General features: G+C 33.4%; 2 protein-coding genes and 1 long non-coding RNA gene across 3 annotated transcripts; all 3 read left to right on the top strand.

Annotated features, from left to right (window-relative positions):
• Positions 1-252: 252 nt before the first annotated feature.
• Positions 253-2,078, top strand: LOC133877180 (uncharacterized). The gene is made up of 3 exons (XR_009901675.1): positions 253-522; positions 769-1,042; positions 1,868-2,078. It is a non-coding gene; the product is annotated as an uncharacterized LOC133877180 (long non-coding RNA).
• Positions 2,079-7,755: 5,677 nt separating this feature from the next.
• LOC133876872 (receptor-like protein 37) lies at positions 7,756-9,513 on the top strand. Its single transcript, XM_062315109.1, has one exon. The coding sequence runs from the start codon at positions 7,756-7,758 to the stop codon at positions 9,511-9,513; it is 1,758 nt and encodes a 585-aa protein (XP_062171093.1).
• A 266-nt stretch (positions 9,514-9,779) lies between these two features.
• On the top strand, positions 9,780-10,907 carry LOC133876871 (receptor-like protein 9DC3). Its single transcript, XM_062315108.1, has one exon. The coding sequence runs from the start codon at positions 9,780-9,782 to the stop codon at positions 10,905-10,907; it is 1,128 nt and encodes a 375-aa protein (XP_062171092.1).
• The last annotated feature ends 9,356 nt before the right edge of the window (positions 10,908-20,263 follow it).

The raw sequence follows: 20,263 nt of genomic DNA, 5'->3' as shown, positions 1-20,263 counted from the left end.
AATAGAAATTGACATGTTTCCTTTCTTTCTTTAAAATGACCTATATGTCACTGGAGGACCGGAGTTCATCACGATTAGTGTTTCCTGTATATATCTTGGTTTTCTTCTGATTCTTATATTTGATTATTTGAGACTAGTATTGAGGGTTTATTTGGGAGGACAACACAGATTCTTGGGTTGCTTTTCCTTCTCTTACTTTATCTGGAGGCTTGAGGAATTAAGTAACAATTACAAGAAAAGGCATCACTTTTTCAATGGGTAATGATGGTTTAATATACAGCTTACATCAAATTAGTTTTTTTTCACTTCTCTCTTTGGGAACTTGTATGGGGCTGAAAGTTTTCAAAAGTTTTGAAGAAGACATCTAAGTTTTTACTGATGGGATTGGATTGTCATAAAAATTGCCCTTCTTGTGTGTTCTTCGTAGACCACATTCATGAGGATGCCTCAAGAGTCTGTTTCTCTATACAAATGCCTTGAAGCCTTCTTAAAGGAGGAGCCTTTAGGACCAGAAGACATGTGGTTAGTTTGTACTCACATTTTTTTTTTCATTCTAGCTCTAAATTTTTTTTGTTCTTGTTGACAGTTATTCTTGACTTTGTTTGGTGAATGAGAATGAAAAAAAATAAATAAATACTTTTACTTGATTAATCTCAGATTGGGTTTGGTCCTTATACCATTACAAACCTCTTTGATTTATTCTTATGCAAATCAAGCTGTTATTTTATTCTGCTTTGTATAATTACTTTGTTCTATATGTCACTATAGGTACTGCCCTAGCTGCAAGAAGCTTAGGCAAGCCTTCAAAAAGCTAGATCTCTGGCGATTGCTTGAGATTCTTTTGTTCATTTGAAGAGGTTCTCATACGACCGATATTTTAAGAATAAGCTATAAACGTTTTGTTGATTTCCCAGTTGATGAACTTGATTTCTCAACCTACATTACCCACAGGAATAGCCAGTTGTCTAATTGCTACATGCTGTATGCAATTAGTAATCACTATGGAGGTTTGGGTGGCGGTCACTATACAACATCTGTTCATGTAAGTGGTGTTTCTTCTGTTTTTATTTTTAATCAATTGCTGGTTGCTAAGTACCTTTTTAATCTTTGATTCCTGAAGGTGGGACTATATATAGGATGTGTACCATAGAGTTATTCCTTCTTCGTGGACACCATTACGATTATAGGGCTTTATCATTGAAAGATTTCATTCCAACCTACGTAAGTCTGAAACTTTTTGACCTATTTGGAAATTTGTTGTATAGAATCACAAGTGTGATGTTCTAAAATGATAGGATTATTGCTGAAAATTTGGATGCTAGTCCAATATATATATATATATATATATATATATATATACTTTTCGCCTAAGCAAGTAGCATACAAAAAGATCAAAGAACAAGGCTAGACAACATCAAACCAGTAAGAAACAATGCCGGTAGAAGACAATAAAATTGGAAATGGGCTAAAAGTCGCAAAATGCCCAGCACACAACTCTCTAACAAACAACCCTTGCCTTCCCTCTCCTTTCTTTCTTTCTCTATCTAACATTTATTTGTTATGATTTCTCCAATCTTATTGTTGTTCCATTTGAGTTGCTGGTCACGTGATGTCATATAACGTAAGTTTCGAATCTCCTCTTACCCTTCTCCTTAGTGCCATAAGAGATGTGGTTAGAAACCGATGGATGTGATTAGAATTGGCACAAACCATAGGGGGTTTAACCAAATTCATTGTTTAATTGGCAAAAGGAAATGTACATTTTTCTTAAAGCATCTATGTGGTCCCCATACATCTTTAGTTTGACACTTAGGGTTATCATGCTGCCCTTTTAAGTGTATGGCTAATAAATAACGACTCTTGTTAGGAGCAATGATGGAAGATGTTGCACTAATGAGAGGAGACAAACTGATATTGAGAGGGTTGAAGTTCCATGAATATCATGGGGTGAAGCCAGAAGAAAGGAGGCTGAGTCAGAAGTTCTTAGTGGACGTTGATTCCTGACTATTGTGATAGGCCAGGATTAAAAGCTGTGTTTGTTCCATGCATGCTGGCATTTTTCGAACACTTGGTAGGCTCGGTTTTTTTTTTTTTTTTTTTTTTTTTTTCTATCTTATTTGCGTTTCAGAATAGTAACAACTAACAATTGCCTGTAATTTGGAGACTAAGCCTCTCGAACAGTTCATTATCTTTTTCAGTATTTCGCATTCATCATCTTTTTTCTTTACATTCCACATCAATCCATTTCCATTATACGCATCATAAAATAAAAAAATAAAACCCTTTACAGTGTGTGACTGAAATTCTTGCTTAATTTTCAATTAATGGAAATGGTCTTGAAATCAATTCTATACCCATATTCCCTTTGAACTCACATTTAATTTGCATATATAATTATATTGTACGGTCGTTGTGCTATTATTTAATTTGGTAGTCCGATTTGCCAAAAGCCTAGGATATATATGATAGACTCTAGAATTTTCTGAACTTATAATTTGGCTGCTTTTATATAACTGAAAGAAATTGTAAATGGAAAAACTTTTGCTTAAGTTTTATTGAATACAATGTACAGTATATATACTGGTTTTACACGACAGAGCATAAGGAAATACATCATTACACTTAAGGTAGAAATACAGAAAATAATCTTCTCCAACGATTACTTATTGTTAGGAAAGTCTTCTCCAACGATTTGTTATTGTTAAACCTTATGATACAGCTGTGGCTGATCAGTAGGTGGGAGAAATTAAATGCTGAATGATAAGGATTGGAGGTCTATGATTAAAAGGTCCAATCTACCGGCTGAAATTGAAATGCTTAAAAGGTTAGAGTTTGACGGCTGGTAAGAATGAAATGGCTTAAAGAAGTCAAGGGAAAGCGTTTGGAAGGCGCAAAAGTGGAGCAAGCTAGGGACGTGAGGAAAACTTGTTGGAGGCATTAAATGAGATCGAAGTAAAACCAATGATTAGGATTAAGTTAAATTTAATCGTATGGCTCAAAAGAGTGCGAAGAACACGTTACTGATAAGATGGTTGAATAGGTCTTTGTTTTCTTTTTTCCTAGGCTATTAAATGCGTAGTCTGAATTCTGCATGTAAAGTCATATATGTTGAATAAATGTATGGGCCATCATCTTACATTATTTTTCTTGATATTTTCGTAGAACTTAGTCGTGGATGAGGACTGAGGAGTCATATCATGTAGTTTAATTACGAAGAGAATACTTTAAAGAAGAAGTGTCAACCACATCACAAGTATTGTTACAATTCTATATACGTGTTTTTTTTTTTTTTGCCAAAGTAAACATGATAATTATTTAATTTTACTGCACAGTCATCACTATAGCGAATGTGAATGTATTGCAACCTAACATTTTCAGCCGTTTATTACTATAAATTTTATACATCTTAAATCACAACTTATCTTAAAAATTTAAAATTAATTGAAAGAAAATATTAAATTGACCTAATAACAAATGAAAGTTTGAAGTTTTAAGGAATCGAAGAGGAGCAGCAATTGCTGAAATAAACAAAAGTATATATATATATATTTTTTTTTCATTCCAATTAAGCATTAGCAGTATGAACTTGTAACCATACCTGATACCTTCCATGTAATAGTTTAAGTTGTAGAGTTTTTGAGATGTTGTCTGTATAATTTGCCAAATCACATGTCGAGTAGATGGACGCTCATGATCGATCACTAGAGGAAACAGAGTAGCTAGGTGTGGAAAGCACTTGGGAGTCTTGATCATTATCGTTGAGCAGAGTGCATCATTTGCTGTAGTGGCATGCATGTTTATCAACTTGATCAGATTCACTAACAGATATATTGGGTGATTCTAATAGGCCAAGTGCTCAACCACATCCAATCCATAAGATAGGCATTCCCAATATAATCAAATAAAAACTTAATTTATAATTTTACCTCCCATAAAATGAGAAGAATGATCTGTATAGATTGGGATAGCTTGATTGTATTATGTTTTCTGTCTTTGTTTGTAATTCTTGCCTAGTTTCTTAGAAACGGTAGTTCAATTTCTAGAATGCCATTTTCTTATTATGGGTTTGTAAATGATTAAGTTTCATAAATATTGGTTTACATTTCTTTGAGTATGAGTGATTTGGTAATTAGATACTAAGAGCACTAGTAGTAACTTTTCTAAATTTCAATCTCGCATTCCCTACATATAAGGAAAACTTCTTAAAAACCACTTGAATCATATTCTTTATTCTTCCATAAACTAATGAAATATCAAATGAACCAAAAATTATACCCTACATCTAAAGAAGCAAAAGTAGTTTCTCCCTTAATTAACATTATTTATTTTAAAAATTTTATATTTCATCTCTCATTCCTCTGATATTTATTTAAAATAATATTAAAATAATTTATCTTTTATCTCTCTTTGTTTTGGCATTTAATTTAAACAAACGGAGCCATATTTTCTGAAATGTTAAACTCATGTGTCCATTTAATCAGACAAATGATTGTGGTTGGTGTTTGAGGCAATTATTATATATGTCGCATTAATTTCCTGACATTTCTTCTTCTTCCAAAACGTATGAGTGTATGACAGGAGCTAATTAATTAAGTAAAAGGTCTTGGTCGGCCACGTGCGACGACCCAGAGTCGCAGGTCAAAAAGTCATGTTACTGGAACTTTCCTCGCCTCATTCTTCACTAAAGATATAATTGAGTCGAATTTTATGATTTTAATACTAATTTGTTTATGAGTCGAACTTAAATAGTCGATTTCAAATTCAAATTGAGCTAAAAAATGTGTATTTAAGCTCAGCTCGTTTAAAATTTGGGCGAGTTCAAGCTAAAGTTCGAACTCGTTGAAAATAACATTCGAGCCGAGCCGAACCAAACCGGATTACTTGACAAGCTCGGCTCAACTAGAATTTGAGGTAGGTTATTAAATTTTTCAATATGTGATCAAAACGGAGTTCAAGCCCGAGTTTGTAAACAACCTCCATACTAACTATTAATAACTTAATATGTTAATTTAACACAATAAATACTATTATCAAAGTATTATAATTAATATGTAATACAATATTTATTTAACTAGTATACTATATGCTTATTTAGTGTATATTTATATATAAAAATAACCCATAGACTATAGTTAACTAATATATATATATCGAGTAAATAGTTAATTACATTTACTTAGTATATGTTAATAAACTAAATAATATGTTAGTTTATGAATTAACTAGTTCGTGTGTAAACTAATAAACACATAATATTAAGCTACATATATATATATATATATATATATATATATATATTACTAATATAAATGCTTAAATTTATATAACTCATTTTTAGTAATATATAAAAAATATGAACGAGTTAACAAGTCGGACTAATGAGCCGGGCGAACGATTCGGTCGAGTTTTAAATGAGCTGAGTTCGCGAGCTCTTATTGAGTTTTGTCGAGTGAGTTGGGTATGTATCATTTATTAATCGAGCGAGTTTCTACAGTATCAAACTCGAGTTCGGATCGGGTTAAACCGAGCGGGTATTGAGCGGATTGTCGAATAGACTCCACTATTATATTTGGGGTGGATTACATTTGGGGTGGCATTATTTATCAACAGTGAATTGATCTTCCCGACACCCTCTGGTTACCGTCCATTTCTTCTTCAGAAATTGACTTTTTTTTTTAGTTTTCAATTTTATAATTTTTTTTAAAAGAAAAAAATATTATTTTTTTAATTTTTTAAAATTTTAAAATTTTTATTTTTATTTTAAAAAATTTTTATTGATTTTTTTATAGTATTTTTTTTAATTTTTTTTAATTATTTAGATTTTTTTTTGAATTTTTTTATTATTTTTAATTGAAAAATGACACGTAATAGGGGTATTATGGGAATATTTCGTCAAAAGGAGCATTTTTCAAAGTTTTTGATAGTTTGGGGGGTCAAAGTGCAGACCTCGGTAGTTTGGGGGCCATCCAGAGAATTTAGAAATGATGGTAATTTGAGAAGCTAAATTGTATTTTTCCTAAAAATGTTATTTTCAATAAATCTTCCTCCATCTTTCGCCTGCTATCATAATCCACCACTTCCAAGACGTTACTGTCAAATGATATGCCGTGTCATATAGTAACTTTGAGGAGCGAGAGAAGATTTGAACTTAATTTTGAGGGATAATTTCACAAAAAGGTATCGAATTATACGTCGTTTTGAGATAAGGGTGCTGAACTAACAAACGTCTCAAATTGGGGTATCCACATTTTCAAATGTGTCACTTAAGGGTACTCTGTTAGAATTTGTTGTTAAATCTTGCCAAAATTTTCAACGTACCCATGTTTTTTTTTAAAAAAAAAAAAAATTATAAAATTTTTCAAAAATTCAGGCATAAGTATTTTTGCAATTTTTGTTAAATTCTGACCAATTACAAAATCCTAACATTTTTTTTCCTTTTTTTTTTCTTTTATAAAAAAGGTTATTTTGGGTACTCCGTTAGGATTTAACAATATATCTTAGTGTAAGATTGATGTAAAGTAATGTGATGTAAGAATAACATATTCCTTAAATTTAATACTACTTTATACTTTACTTACTGTTAAGTAAAGTCAAATTCGATAATAATTTTACTGTAAAATATATATATATATATACACGCACTTAAAAAATGTGAGCGAGAAATGTGCAGAATTTTTACAAAGGAAAATGAGTGCCACGTCAGAGGGCAGGTGAAATGTTAGTCTTTTTCCCATACTTAAAGAAACGGAGCCATATTTTCTGAAATGTTAAACTCATGTGTCCATTTAATTAATAATCAGACAAATGATCATATTGTTGTTGAGAGGATGTTGGTAAAGGTTGTTTGGTGCTTCTCATTCCCAAAGGAGACCCAACTTGTCCTATAGAATTTCTCACACATTTACTGTTCAAATTGTTAACAATGAATAACAAATTGCCAGAGATTTGGATCCTTAATATTTCTGTCATATATTATTTAACTGTTAAGTTTATATATATATATATATATATATATATATAGGTGCTATGAATGCTATTAGAGGTACTGTAATTTTTACTGTAAATTTCTTACAAATTCACATGACAATTTATGTGACATTTATTACGTTAATCACTAAACACTGAAATTTGATTGTAGCCAACGTGACCATGTCAATGTAATGTCAATTTGTAAGTACATGTGGTGTTTAACGCGTCAACTACTAAATAATTAAATTTTTTTATATTTAACGTGATGGTATTATATGTTGACGGTCACGTTAATTTGTAACATAAATTATATACGACAGCTCATTGTTTGTCCACACATATACATCAACATTTATTTATTTTCTGAAATGTTAAACTCATGTGTCCATTTAATCAGACAAAAAAGATGTTGGGCAATAAATATAGCAGTGGCGATAAATAAAGGCTACGTTAACTTACGTACCAATTGATTTAATTTGATATATGGTGGTTGGCGCTTGAGGCAATTATTATATATGTCACATTAATTTCCTGACTTTTCTTCTTCTTCCAAAACGTATGACAGGAGCTAATTAAAGTAAAAGGTCTCTCTTCTCTTCATTTTCTTCCTCTTGCTCGGCCACGGACGATGACTCAGAGTCACACGTCAAAAAGTCGTCTTCGCGGAACTTTACTTGCCTGATTCGGGCCCACAACCCCCGGCTATATATTTACTCACACACAAAACAATCAATACCATCCTGAATCCACCATTAATTAATATCACCACCTCTTCCATTCCATGCAATGAGATCACTTGCGGTCTTTTCGTGGCTTTTCTTGATCCCCATTTACACACTTTTCCTAATTAGCATTTCTGTCTTTGGCGTGTCTGGCCAATGTTTCGGCAATCAGCAGTCTTTGTTGCTGCAATTGAAGAACAACCTTACATTCGATCCTGATCTGTCCATCAAACTTGTTAAGTGGAATCAAAGTGTTGATTGCTGTTCTTGGGAAGGTGTAACCTGTCATGAGGGACGTGTTATTGGTCTCGACCTGAGCAGTGAATTCTTCTCGGGTGAAATTGACGATTCAAGCAGCCTCTTCAGTCTTCAACATCTCCAGAGCCTGAATTTGGCTTACAACTACTTCCTCGCTTCTCTGATTCCATCACAGTTTGACAAGCTGGCAAATTTGAGGTATTTGAATCTATCAAATGCTGGTTTTGCAGGGCAAATTCCTATTGCAATTTCGCGTTTAACAAGGTTGGTTACTCTTGATTTATCTTGCAAATATTACTTATGTGCATGGGATTCATGGGAAACTCCTTCCCTGACACTTGGGAATCCAAATTTAAATATACTCCTTCGGAACCTTTCGGAGCTTATGGAACTTCATCTTGATACTGTAACTATATCAGCGCAAGGTAAGGAGTGGTGTCAGGTTTTATCATCTTCGTTGCCAAATTTGAGAGTGTTGAGCTTGTCATACTGCAATCTTTCAGGCCCTATTGATTCATCGTTACGGAACCTTAAGTCCCTCTCAATTATTCGTTTGAATGGTAACGACTTTTCTTCCCCAGTTCCAAATTTTTTTGCAGATTTCAAAAATCTGACATCTTTGGAAGTCCGCTTTTCTAGGTTGAATGGAACATTTCCAAAAAAAATCTTTCAGGTTCCAACGCTACAAACTCTTGACTTATCAGCCAATGATTTGCAAGGTTCTTTGCCAGAATTTCCTCCAAATGGATCTCTTCAAACCATGGTGCTTAGCGATACAAATTTTTCTGGGACATTGCCAAATTCTATTGGCAATCTTAAAATGTTGTCAACAATAAATATTCAGAATTGCAATTTCAGTGGATTAATTCCAGACTCAATGGCGAGCCTCACACAATTGGTCTATTTGGACATGTCATCGAACCTATTTAGTGGATCAATTCCAGACTCATTGGCGAGCCTCACACAATTGGTCTATTTGGACATGTCATCGAACCTATTTAGTGGATCAATTCCAGACTTATTGGCGAGCCTCACACAATTGGTCAATTTGTACTTGTCATGGAACATGTTTAATGGATCAATTCCAGTATTTAGCATGACCAAGAATCTAACCCACCTAGACCTTTCTTCCAATAATCTTACTGGTCCGATTACTTCCACTCAGTGGGAAGAACTTTTGGATTTGGAATATCTTTTATTGATTAAAAATTCACTGAATGGGAATATTCCAGTTTCTTTGTTTTCCCTTCCATCATTGGACTTGTTAGGACTCTCGTCCAACAAATTTTCTGGTCAACTCAAAGAATTTTCCAATGTTTCTTCTGACATAGGAAAACGTATTTTTTTGGATGACAACCAGTTGGAAGGACCAATACCCATGTCTATCTTTGAACTTCGAGATCTTGAATACCTATCACTTGGTTCAAACAAATTTAACTCCCTGGACCTTAGTGTGATTCAGCCATTAAAAAATCTTCACTACCTTGATCTTTCTCACATCAACTTGTTGACTGAATATAACGGTTTAACCTTTCGTTATCCTCGGTTCATCTTCATACATTAATTCTCGCTTCTTGCAAGTTGAAAAAATTTCCCGATTTCTTGAGAAACCAATCTAATTTATTCATTCTAAATCTTTCAAACAACCGAATCTATGGAGAGCTACAAACAAGCATTGGTCCGTCCCTTGCTTCCACCAAATTCTTGTCCCTTGCGAGTAATAAATTCTACGGGAGCATTCCTAGAACAATATGCAATGCTACAGATCTTGAAATTATAGATCTGTCCAATAATTCCTTCAGTGGCAGAATTCCCCAATGCTTGATTGAGATGAGTGGTACACATCTTAAGGTGCTGAATCTAAGCAAAAACAAACTCAACAGCACAATTCCTGATGCATTTCCAGATAATTGTGGTTTACAAACTTTAGCTCTTAATAAAAACCAATTTGAAGGAGGGTTACCAAAATCTTTGGCCAATTGCTCTTGGTTGGAGGTCTTGGACATTGGGAACAACCACATCGAGGATACCTTCCCATTTTACTTGAACCACACATCCTTGAGGGTTCTTGTTTTGCGATCTAACAAATTCTACGGGCCTATTTCTCATCCAAAGCTTAATGCCCCCTGGCCGATGCTTCAAATTATTGACCTAGCTTCAAATAATTTTACTGGTAACCTTCCAACAATGCTTTTTTCGTCTTGCATGGCAATGATTGATCGTGCACATGAGGCGAAATCAACGCTCAGTTACATCAAGATTGATGCTGATGGTCTTTACTATCAAGATACGATAGCAATTACTATCAAGAATTTAGAATGGGAGCTGGTGAAGATCCTAACTATCTTCAAGAACCTTGACTTCTCTTGCAATAAGTTTGACGGTCCTATACCTGAAGAAATTGGAGAACTCACACTGTTGTATACTCTTAACCTGTCTCACAATACTTTAACGGGCCAAATTCCAATATCTTTGGGAAAATTGAGTAATCTTGAGTCTCTAGACCTGTCAAACAATAAGCTTTCTGGTAATATTCCTGTGCAACTCGCCAATGGTCTTATTTTCCTGTCGGTCCTAAACCTTTCATTCAACCAACTGGTGGGACAGATTCCATTCATCAAGCAATTCGCTACATTTTCAGATAATTCCTTCAAAGGAAACGAAAGATTATGTGGTTTGCCTTTGAAATTACAGTGCTCACATGAGAAGCCACAATTGCCGCCTCCAACATATGAAGAAAGTCATTGGAGTATAATTGAGTGGAATTACATAAGTGCTGAAATGGGATTTGTTTGTGGGTTTGGATTTGTAATCGGGCCCCTTATGTTCTGGAAGAGATGGAGGATATGGTATTACAAACATGTTGATGACATTCTTTTCAAGATCTTCCCTCAACTGTATCTTGGAAAAGAACATCGTCGAAGACAACCATTTAGAAATCAAGGGCTGAGGCACTAGTTATAGTTATGATCAGATGCAACACCTTCAGGTTTGTCATGATAAACTCTTCCTTTTCTAGATCCAATTCCATCTATGTATGTGTTTCTACTTTCTAAGAGTGTTTTCTGAACTTCTCTTTTGCTTAAAATTTCACAAAAATTATAAAAGCAATAGTTGTATTTAATTTTTACGCATTATAAACATTATTCTAATCCCCATAAGATCAGTTGTTCTTCTCCCTGTGCAATTATATTGGAATATGCGACCTTTTGATTATTGTGATAGACCTTTTAGGAACGTAGCCAATTTGTAGGATTGATTAGGCGAATATAGTCTTAATTAGTAGCAAAGGTTCTGTTTTCGTGTGCCATTAATTTTTGTAGCAGTGCATAATTTTATTAAGGGTAAAGTTCATTACTCCAGTCTGGTGTTAGAGTTCAATAAGAAATAAATCTCTGATAAGGGGTTTGATTCCTATTCTTTTCAGTATAGTTAGAGTCTTAGTGGTAGCGCGCCAAGCGGCTACGTAGATTTTAAATTTATAAGTTTATTACTCGCAATAGTACGTATCGATTGTACTATAGTAAGGGTGATCGAACCACATAGATTATTGGTTGTTTTGCGTAACGGAATATTAAAGAGCGTATCTAACTTAATTTAAAGATAAAAATAAAAGTAAAGGTTGTAGAATTGAAGCTACAACAATAAGGTGAAGGAAAGCAGAAATTGAAAACAAACTAAGAAAACTTAGGGTGTTGATCTTATCCAATCCTTAGCCAATGAAATGCTTAAAGTCTATATGGACCTTCCTAACATGCTTGATATGAGCGCATAATGAGCGTCAACCATTATGACGACCTCGACACGAAAAATACTTTCGTTAAGACGTAGTTATAAAGCACCTAGTTTTACATTAATCTACTCCATGTAAAGATTAAACTATAATTGAAAAACATTTACTCTACCAAAGGTGTGGAGTGACTAATGCTCCCTAGCTTACTACTCTAAAACACATCCCAATAAGCATACAAGATATACGAAAACCCTAACTAGGCCACAATGATAAGGTATCTAGTTTCACACCAATCTATTCCATGTAAAGATTAAACTACAATGGAAAGACATTCTATACTACTAAAGGTATAAAATGATCGGTGTTCCCTAGCATACCCTATAAGGTGATTCTAATAGGTAGTCATACATCAAGTCATATAGAACCATTGCAAAAGACATCATTCTTATTTCTAAGAATGTTGGTTTTACTCAAGGAATCTAAGAAAACTCATAGACAAGTTTAACTCTTTTCCATGAATAAATAGATTGGAATCTTGATACCAAAACCTTTTAGCATGGGTTTTGATATCCTCTAGCGCTCAACAATCATCAAACACATCTAGAAAATCCTAAGAACCTCAAGAACACTACATAGGTTTTTGGATTGGATTTTGATCAAACCCTAAGAACTAATTTAGCTAGACATGAATTGAATCTAATCTAAGCATGAATTTAAAGGAAAACAGTAAAGAAACAAGAAGGAAATGAATTAAAAACAACTATATTAAACTAAGGAAATTCGGATTACAAAAAGGGAGAAAAACCTAAGCTAGAACATAAAGAACAAAGAAGAAAAAGAAAGGAGACAAGCTCTCTGGAACTAAGCCCAGAAAACATGCATTAAAGGAAATGAAAACATGATAAATTAAAGTGATACACCTGAGAAAATCCGAACAAACCCCAAAAGATGCATGTTCTAACCTAAAACCTTCATCTCATATATATAGAGAATTAGATTTACAAAAGACCATCAAGAGTTAATTCTAGCCGCACAAACAGAGCTGGTCGGCGTCCATTTCTATCCATTAAACTCAACTTTCAATTTGGATCGCACAAAGATTTGGAAATATCTTGACCTTCTGGAAGACGCGAAGTCGATCGATCTACTTTTATTTCGATCGATCTACTTTAAAGTCGATCGATCCAATTGCCTTAACCAATTCTTTAGCTCCCAGGAACAATCTCAAACTCTGAAAATGACTAAAATACCCTTGATGTATTTCCAAGTCTAATTCAAGTGTTTTGAATTAGATTTCAATTAAGACCTGAAAATAAGACAAAACACAAAAACTACAACAACACGTTATATAAACAACAAGAACTAGGTCTAACAAATGCAATTTAAGGGGTCTTGAATCGAATAATTCAAGGCTTATCACTTAGTCTAGAGTTAATAGAGTCAGTCTTAATCCTAGTCGGTCAATTGATAATACATTTTACTGTGTTTATGAATATCAGAGTTCTCTCGAAATAGCCATTAGAGGTCACGACACTCTTCAATAAGCCCATTTATCATTTTTCAATCTCGTCGTGCAATTATTCGATTAGATCATGTAAAAGAACTTTTGGTTGATACTGACTTACACCAATATTGTACGCCTGATCAATTGCAGAGACATGTTGCTCCAAGTTTACACAGAAGGAAGTTTGTTGAAGTCTATGAGGCCTCTCCAGTAGCAGTTATGCTTAGTTGCTGATATATACATTTATGTGTAATAATTTGACTACTTTTGTCATGTTGTCTGAATTCTAATTATTTTCCCTATTTCTTGCTATGTTTTAGTGTTGCTTGTGCTTGAAAAGCATGTGGACTGAATCCTACTCGATAAATAATGAATGGAGAATATCTCTTCTAACTCTAATGAAGCACCAACAACAACACACAGATATAAATATTTGATCTGATATCTACAACTCTTCTCTTTGTCAGATTGAATGAAAATTGTTTCTGGCTCCACTAATCTTGTTCTCTCTATTTAGTTCGAATCAGACCATTGGATTAGGAAAGAAATTTCAAACACCTAAATATGCACTGACCTCCCCAACGAGTCTTGTTTCTTGTCTATTCTAGTTTGGTAGTGTAAAATTAAATTAAAAATGCGGCTCCTATTTCTATGCTTCAAAAATTTCCCCTGCTATTTTTTTTCTAAGCAGTTTCTTGCTCAAAACTCAAAAGTGTTTCTATGTCTTTCTACTGCCCCTCTTTGTCTCACACCAACAATTTGGTTGCAGAGAAGTAGGGATGAAACTAAAATTTTAAGAGAGGGACAAAACTAAACTAAAAAAAAATCATTTCTAGGGATGATAATTAATTTTGGGAGTTTCATTTCATAAAAATACCTAAAAAAAAAAAAATCAAAATCAAAATTTTTTATATTTCAAAGTGGCCCAAAACCTTCCAACGCCAGGAGTAGTCCGTAACTCCACCTCTGATTGTAATTGTGTTTTATAGAACCTATAAGCCTATATATAACACTGCTTCCTTGTTTTGGTCTGATTACTAGTAGAAAGCTGAAACCATTTGGGGTGAAAAGTTAATTTTGACGAGGCCATGCTATAGAAAATAGTACTTTTATAGAGATTATATAAAAAGAACCAAAAAAAAAAAAAAAAGGGTTCCCAAAGACCAACAATCCACCTAGGTCTGCCCCTTAGTTTTTCTTCCATATCTTTTTTTGTTTAATTTTTAAATAATTTTGTATCAAACCGCCTTAGAGTATCTCTAGCAGGCTAGTAAAATGACTCAAAGTAATCAAATTTAACTATTATCAAGTTTTTTTTTTTAAAAAAAAAAAAAAAAAAAAAATTCCAGCAGACGAGGCAAAGTAACTATTTTCTTTATATAATGAATAGTGAATAGGCTTTACTATTCATTCTATAACTAATAAAATATTGAGAAAAATTAAAACTAAAACAATATAATATTTACGTATCCCACTATTTCTAGCTTCCACTCACTTTTCATTATAAAAGCGTGCATAATAATGCATAACGTAATTATTGAAAATGAACAAAATACTAATGATGCTAGTAACATTGTATATAAACAAAGTGATAAAACCCCATGGGGTTGGCCTGATGGTCAGGCTTGTGACTTCTAGGGAATATTACCCCTTGAGGTCCCAAGTTCGACTCCATCTAGGTGCAAACAATCTCATGGGGCTAGCCATCCCAGTTGTGTGGGGGGGAGGGAGGGTCTTTGGGCCTCTGACCATCTGCTGGTGTTTCAATGCTCAATGTCTGGTATAGCGTCGGACATTGAGCCGAGGATTAGTCCTTGGGTCCTGGCAGGCAGTAAATGCGCTCGGAAGGTTTGACTACCACCTTGGTGGGTCAGTCGTTCAGCGAACGAGGTACACTGTAGCTATAGGGCTTGGGGGATACCTCGTATCAAAAAAAAAAAAAAAAAAAAACTCCATACGTATAAATTTTTCACGAGCATACCTCTGAATTTATGGAGTTCATTGAAAGACATGTAAACATTAGAGACGGTCAAACTCATTTTCAGCTGCAATCCAACCTTATCAAGCACATATGACAATTATATGATCAATCTTAAGAATTATTAGCTAGTCTTATGGTATGTTTCTAGCTAGTTGCTTTGTTTTCCTTTTTGCATAATTGTTTTTTGTTGCTTTTTTTTTTTTTTTAATGGTCAATTAATTTGTTTTTGATTGCTTTGCTTTCATAAATCGTGTAATTTTGTTAGAATATTAAATTGGTGCAACACAACACTTGTACGGTATAGAATTCTGCTTTTTGAATTTATTCCCCCCCACCTCCACTTGTCTTCCACATCCCTCCTTTCATTCTAGAATTCTGCTTTCTATGACTAAAATGTTCTAATTTTTTACCACGTCAACTCCACTTATGGATTCAATATGAGAAGCTTGTTTGGCAAATAGTTATAATTGTAGAATATTTGTTTGAATAATAGTAAAAAGTGATTGACGTGATATAAAGTATAAAAAAATTTGAAATTGTTTTATAAAAAAAAAAAAAGTTTTGTTTTGTAATGAATTTTTTTATTTGGATAATAATAAAAATTTATTATAATGTGATATAAAAACTGAAAAAAAGAAATAATGTTTTTAATTTGACATTTTTGAAAGAAGGGAAAAAAAATTAGAAGGGAAATGAGAGTGGTTTGCCAAACACCCTCTAATATCCTTTAGCACGGGGAATGTTAAGTTTATTTTGCTTCCTTCATATATTAATTCTCTTTAAAGTGTATATATATATATAAAGGAAGGAAGATCGAGAACAAAACAAAAAGAACATCTCTAGTAGAATAGGCAAATGATTTATAATAGTTAAATTTAACTATTATGAGCTAATTTTTGTGTCTAGCGAAACAGACGCTTCTGTTCATTCTATAAGGAATAAACAATTGAGGGAAAATGTCACTATTTATTTGTTTTTTGGTTTCTCTTTCTTCTCACCCATATCTCTCTCAGTTCATTGATCACACGTATGCTTAATGAAGATTGAAAATAACTAAATCATTTCAATGCCAAGTGAATAATTTCAATGAATTTTCACTGTATGGTGCAGTGAAAAGAATGATAAATCCAATGTAGGTGACTCCGCCAATGTGGAAATTTAATATTTTCCTTTTGATTGAGTGTTGGCAAGAATGTAATAAAAAAGTAATGAGAAATAATTTTTGAAAGCAAATAGAGAATTTGTTGAAATGGTATAAAAAAAGTAATATATGAAGTACTATATAGTTGTAGATTTTTTATAGGATAGAAATTTCTTACAAACCGATTTGTAGGAAATTTCATACAACCCACATATAAAAGTGACATGTGTCTTTTAAACATGTGAGAAGTACATATTTTTTTTTATTAATGATATTAAAATAGCATGTGAGAAGCATATACTATTAAAACGACATATACTTCTCATATACTAAGGGACACATGTCAATTTTATATATGGGTTGTATAAAATTTTTGTCATTTTTAATAGCTATTTTGCCTATTACTATTAAAGATGCCCTCATGGGTGAAGGATGGGGGAAGAAAGTTTGAAGTTATGTTCTAAAGAATAAAAGTACTTGATAATTCTAATCATGCAAACATTATCCATTAATAAATCATATGTGGGATTAAGTATAATTTCTCCTAAATTTATGGAACGCTTTTCTTTCTTTCCACTATTAGCAAGATTTACAATTAATTTCTAAAAATACACATATTTACGTTCTTCTTTTTTCCCCAAAATGTTAGATCAATAGGATTCTTTTTACCATGAGCGTTTATTACTCAAAGATTTAATAGTAATTTTAAAAAGTAAGAGAATTAGAGAAGAACCGAAAGAAAATGTATAACACGTCTCTCTGGTTAATGTGCCCTACCAATTTATTAAAAACATTAAAAAAATTCCTAAATATCCTACTGTTAGGAATTTTTTTTTTCTTCAAATTTTTAGGAGTATTTTTGCCTTTTAAGAACAAAAGAGGGACATTGCAACTCCAATTGTAAATTGATAGGGTACATTAAACCGATTGAAAGATTGAGGGGATGGATATGTGATGATAGATTAAGTATAGTTTCCCTGAATTTTAAAATTGATGCCCATGATTCTACTTTGGCAGTCTTAAATTAAATTAAATTAAATTAAAAATGCGGCTCCTATTCCTATAATATCAAAAATTTGGGTTGCCAAAGACCCCAATAATCCACCTAGGTTCGTCCCTAATTTTTCTTCCGTATCTTTTTTTTGTTGTTTAATTTTTAAATAATTTTATATCAAACGGCCTTATATGCATTTAAAAAGAGAAACATAAAGATATTCTGAAAGAATAAATATTTCCTACAAGATACCTGGAAGTAAATTATACATGAAAATCTTATATTTTCGAAAATTCTAACAAATTCCTAATTATTTTCAAACATGAAAATAGTAACATTTCTGAAAATTCAAATGACTAAGCATCAAATTTCTGAAAAATGTAAATACAAAACAAAAAAAAATGTTGAATTCCGCTAACCAAACCAAAAGTTACTGCTTTCCTATATCAAATTTGATTGCCCTGTAGCCTTTTTCCCAATTTGCTTAGAAAAAGGAGAAGATAAAATTATATATGGTGCCCCTTCATAGAAAGCCTGAGTCGTAATACTTTATTGATGTTGAGAAACAGAGAAAGGACATCAAATTTCTCCAAACGCGTGAATAAAGTTGCCGTGCCAGAACCGGGAGGAATTGTGCTTTTCTACGTCAACTCCACTTGTGATTCAAATAAGAATTAATCTTCCTACAGAAAATTAATTGGACCAATAATGCATGGGTTTAATCCCATGTCTGAAGCAATGTATCAGAATTATTAGTGGAAGACCAGTAATTAAGTCGGCAAACAGAAGAAATTTGAAAGAAACGATCAAACATAGAAGATAAAATAGTAAGGTCTCTCTTCTCTCTTACTTCATCTTCTTCTTCTTGGTCGACCACGTGCCACTCAGAGTCACGGGTCAAAAAGTCGTGTTACTGGAACTTTACTCGCCTTATCATCCCCCATTATATTTTCATCTATATATTTACTCACACACAAAACAAATTAATACCATCCTTAATCCACCATTAATTAATATCACCACCCCTTCCATTCCATGCAATGAGACTTGTGGTCTTTTCGCGGCTTATCTTGATGCCCATTTACTCACTTTTCCTAATTAGCATTTGTGTCTTTGGCGTGTCTGGCCAATGTTTCGGCAATCAGTCCTTGTTACTGCAATTGAAGAACGCTACAAACGATCTTTCTACAAAGTCCTAGGTTGAATGGAAAATTTCCAAAAAAGATCTTTCAGGTTCCAACGCTACAAACGATTGACTTATCGTACAATAATGACTTGCACGGTTCTTTGCCAGAATTTCCTCCAAATGGATCTCTTCGAACCATGCTTCTCAAATATATAGGATTTTCAGGGTCATTGCTACATTTTATTGGCAATCTTAAAATGTTGTCAACAATAGATCTTTCGAATTGCAATTTCAGTGGATCAATTCCAAAATCATTGGCGAGCCTCCCACAATTAATTGGTCTATTTCGACATGTCATTTAAGATGTTTAGTGGATCATTTCTAGTATTTAGCATAGCCAAGAATTTGATCAACCTAAACATTTCTTCTAATAATCTTATTGGTCAGATTACTTCCACTCAGTGGTAAGAACTTTTGAAATTGAAATCTCTTTACTTGTATGGAAATTCACTGAATGAGAATATTCCAGTTTCTCTGTTTTCCCTTCCATCATTGCAAGTGCTAGTACTCCGGTCCAACCAATTTTCTAGTCAACTCAAAGAATTTTCCAATGTTTCTTCTTACGTATTTATTTGGATACAACCAGTTGGAAAGGGTCAATACCCATGTCTATCTTTGAACTCCGAGGTCTTGAAGTGCTATCACTTGGTTCTAACAAACTTAACAATTCCCTGGAACTTAGTGTGATTCAGCCGTTAAAAAATCTTTCATATCGTGATCTTTCTGACGTCAACTTGTTGACTGAATATAATGATTTTAACCTTTCATTATCCGCGGTTCAGCTTGATGTATTAATTCTCGCTTCTTGTAAGTTGAAAAAATTTCCTGATTTCTTAATAAACTAATCTAATTTATTCTTTCTAGACCTTTCAAACAACCAAATCTATGGAGAGCTACCAACAACCATTGGTCAATCCCTTGCCTTTACTAGATTTTTGTCACTTTCAAGTAATAAATTCTATGGGAGCATCCCTAGATCAATATGCAATGGTACAGATCTTAAACTTATAGATTTGTCTAATAATTCCTTCAGTGGCAGAATTCCCCAATGCTTGATTGAGATGAGTGGTAAACTTAGGGTGCTAAATCTAAGGAAGAACAAACTCAACGGCACAATTACTGATGCATTTCGAGATAATTGTGGTTTACAAACTTTAGTTCTCAATAAAAACCAACTAGAAAGAGGGTTACCAAAATCCTTGGCCAATTACTCTAGGTTGGAGGTCTTGGACATTGGGAACAACCACATCGAGGGTACCTTCCCATTTTACTTGAACAACACATCCTTGAGGGTCCTTGTTTTACGATCTAACAAATTTTATGGGCCATTTCTCATCCAAAGCTTAATGCCCCTTGGCCAATGCTTCAAATTATTAACGTAGCTTCAAATAATTTTAATGGTAACCTTCCAATAATGCTTCTTTTGTCTTGCGTGGCAATGATGAATCGTGCACATGAGGCACACGCAAGGCTCAATTACCTCTAGATTAGTCTTGATGGCTTTTACTTATATGAAGATACGGTAACAGATACTAGCAAGGATTCAGAGGTGGAGCTAATGAAGATCCTAAGTATCTTCACCATCATTGACTTTTCTTGCAACAACTTTGATGATCCTATATTCGAAGAAATTGGACAATCGCACTGTTATATATTCTTAACCTGTCGCACAATGCTTTGACATGCCAAATCCCAGCGTCTCTGGAAAAATTGAGTAATCTTGAGTCTCTAAACTTGTCAAATAATGAGCTTACCGGTAAGATTTATGTGCAACT

Source organism: Alnus glutinosa, chromosome 9, assembly GCF_958979055.1.
Source record: "Alnus glutinosa chromosome 9, dhAlnGlut1.1, whole genome shotgun sequence".
Lineage (NCBI taxonomy): Eukaryota > Viridiplantae > Streptophyta > Magnoliopsida > Fagales > Betulaceae > Alnus > Alnus glutinosa.
The sequence above is the reverse complement of the archived record's forward strand: the minus strand, read 5'-3'. Positions and strand labels throughout refer to the sequence as shown.

Excerpts from the sequence above, each read along its gene's own strand:
- LOC133876871 (XM_062315108.1), top strand. The coding sequence starts at position 9,780 with ATGAGTGGTACACATCTTAAGGTGCTGAATCTAAGCAAAAACAAACTC.
- LOC133876872 (XM_062315109.1), top strand. The coding sequence starts at position 7,756 with ATGAGATCACTTGCGGTCTTTTCGTGGCTTTTCTTGATCCCCATTTAC.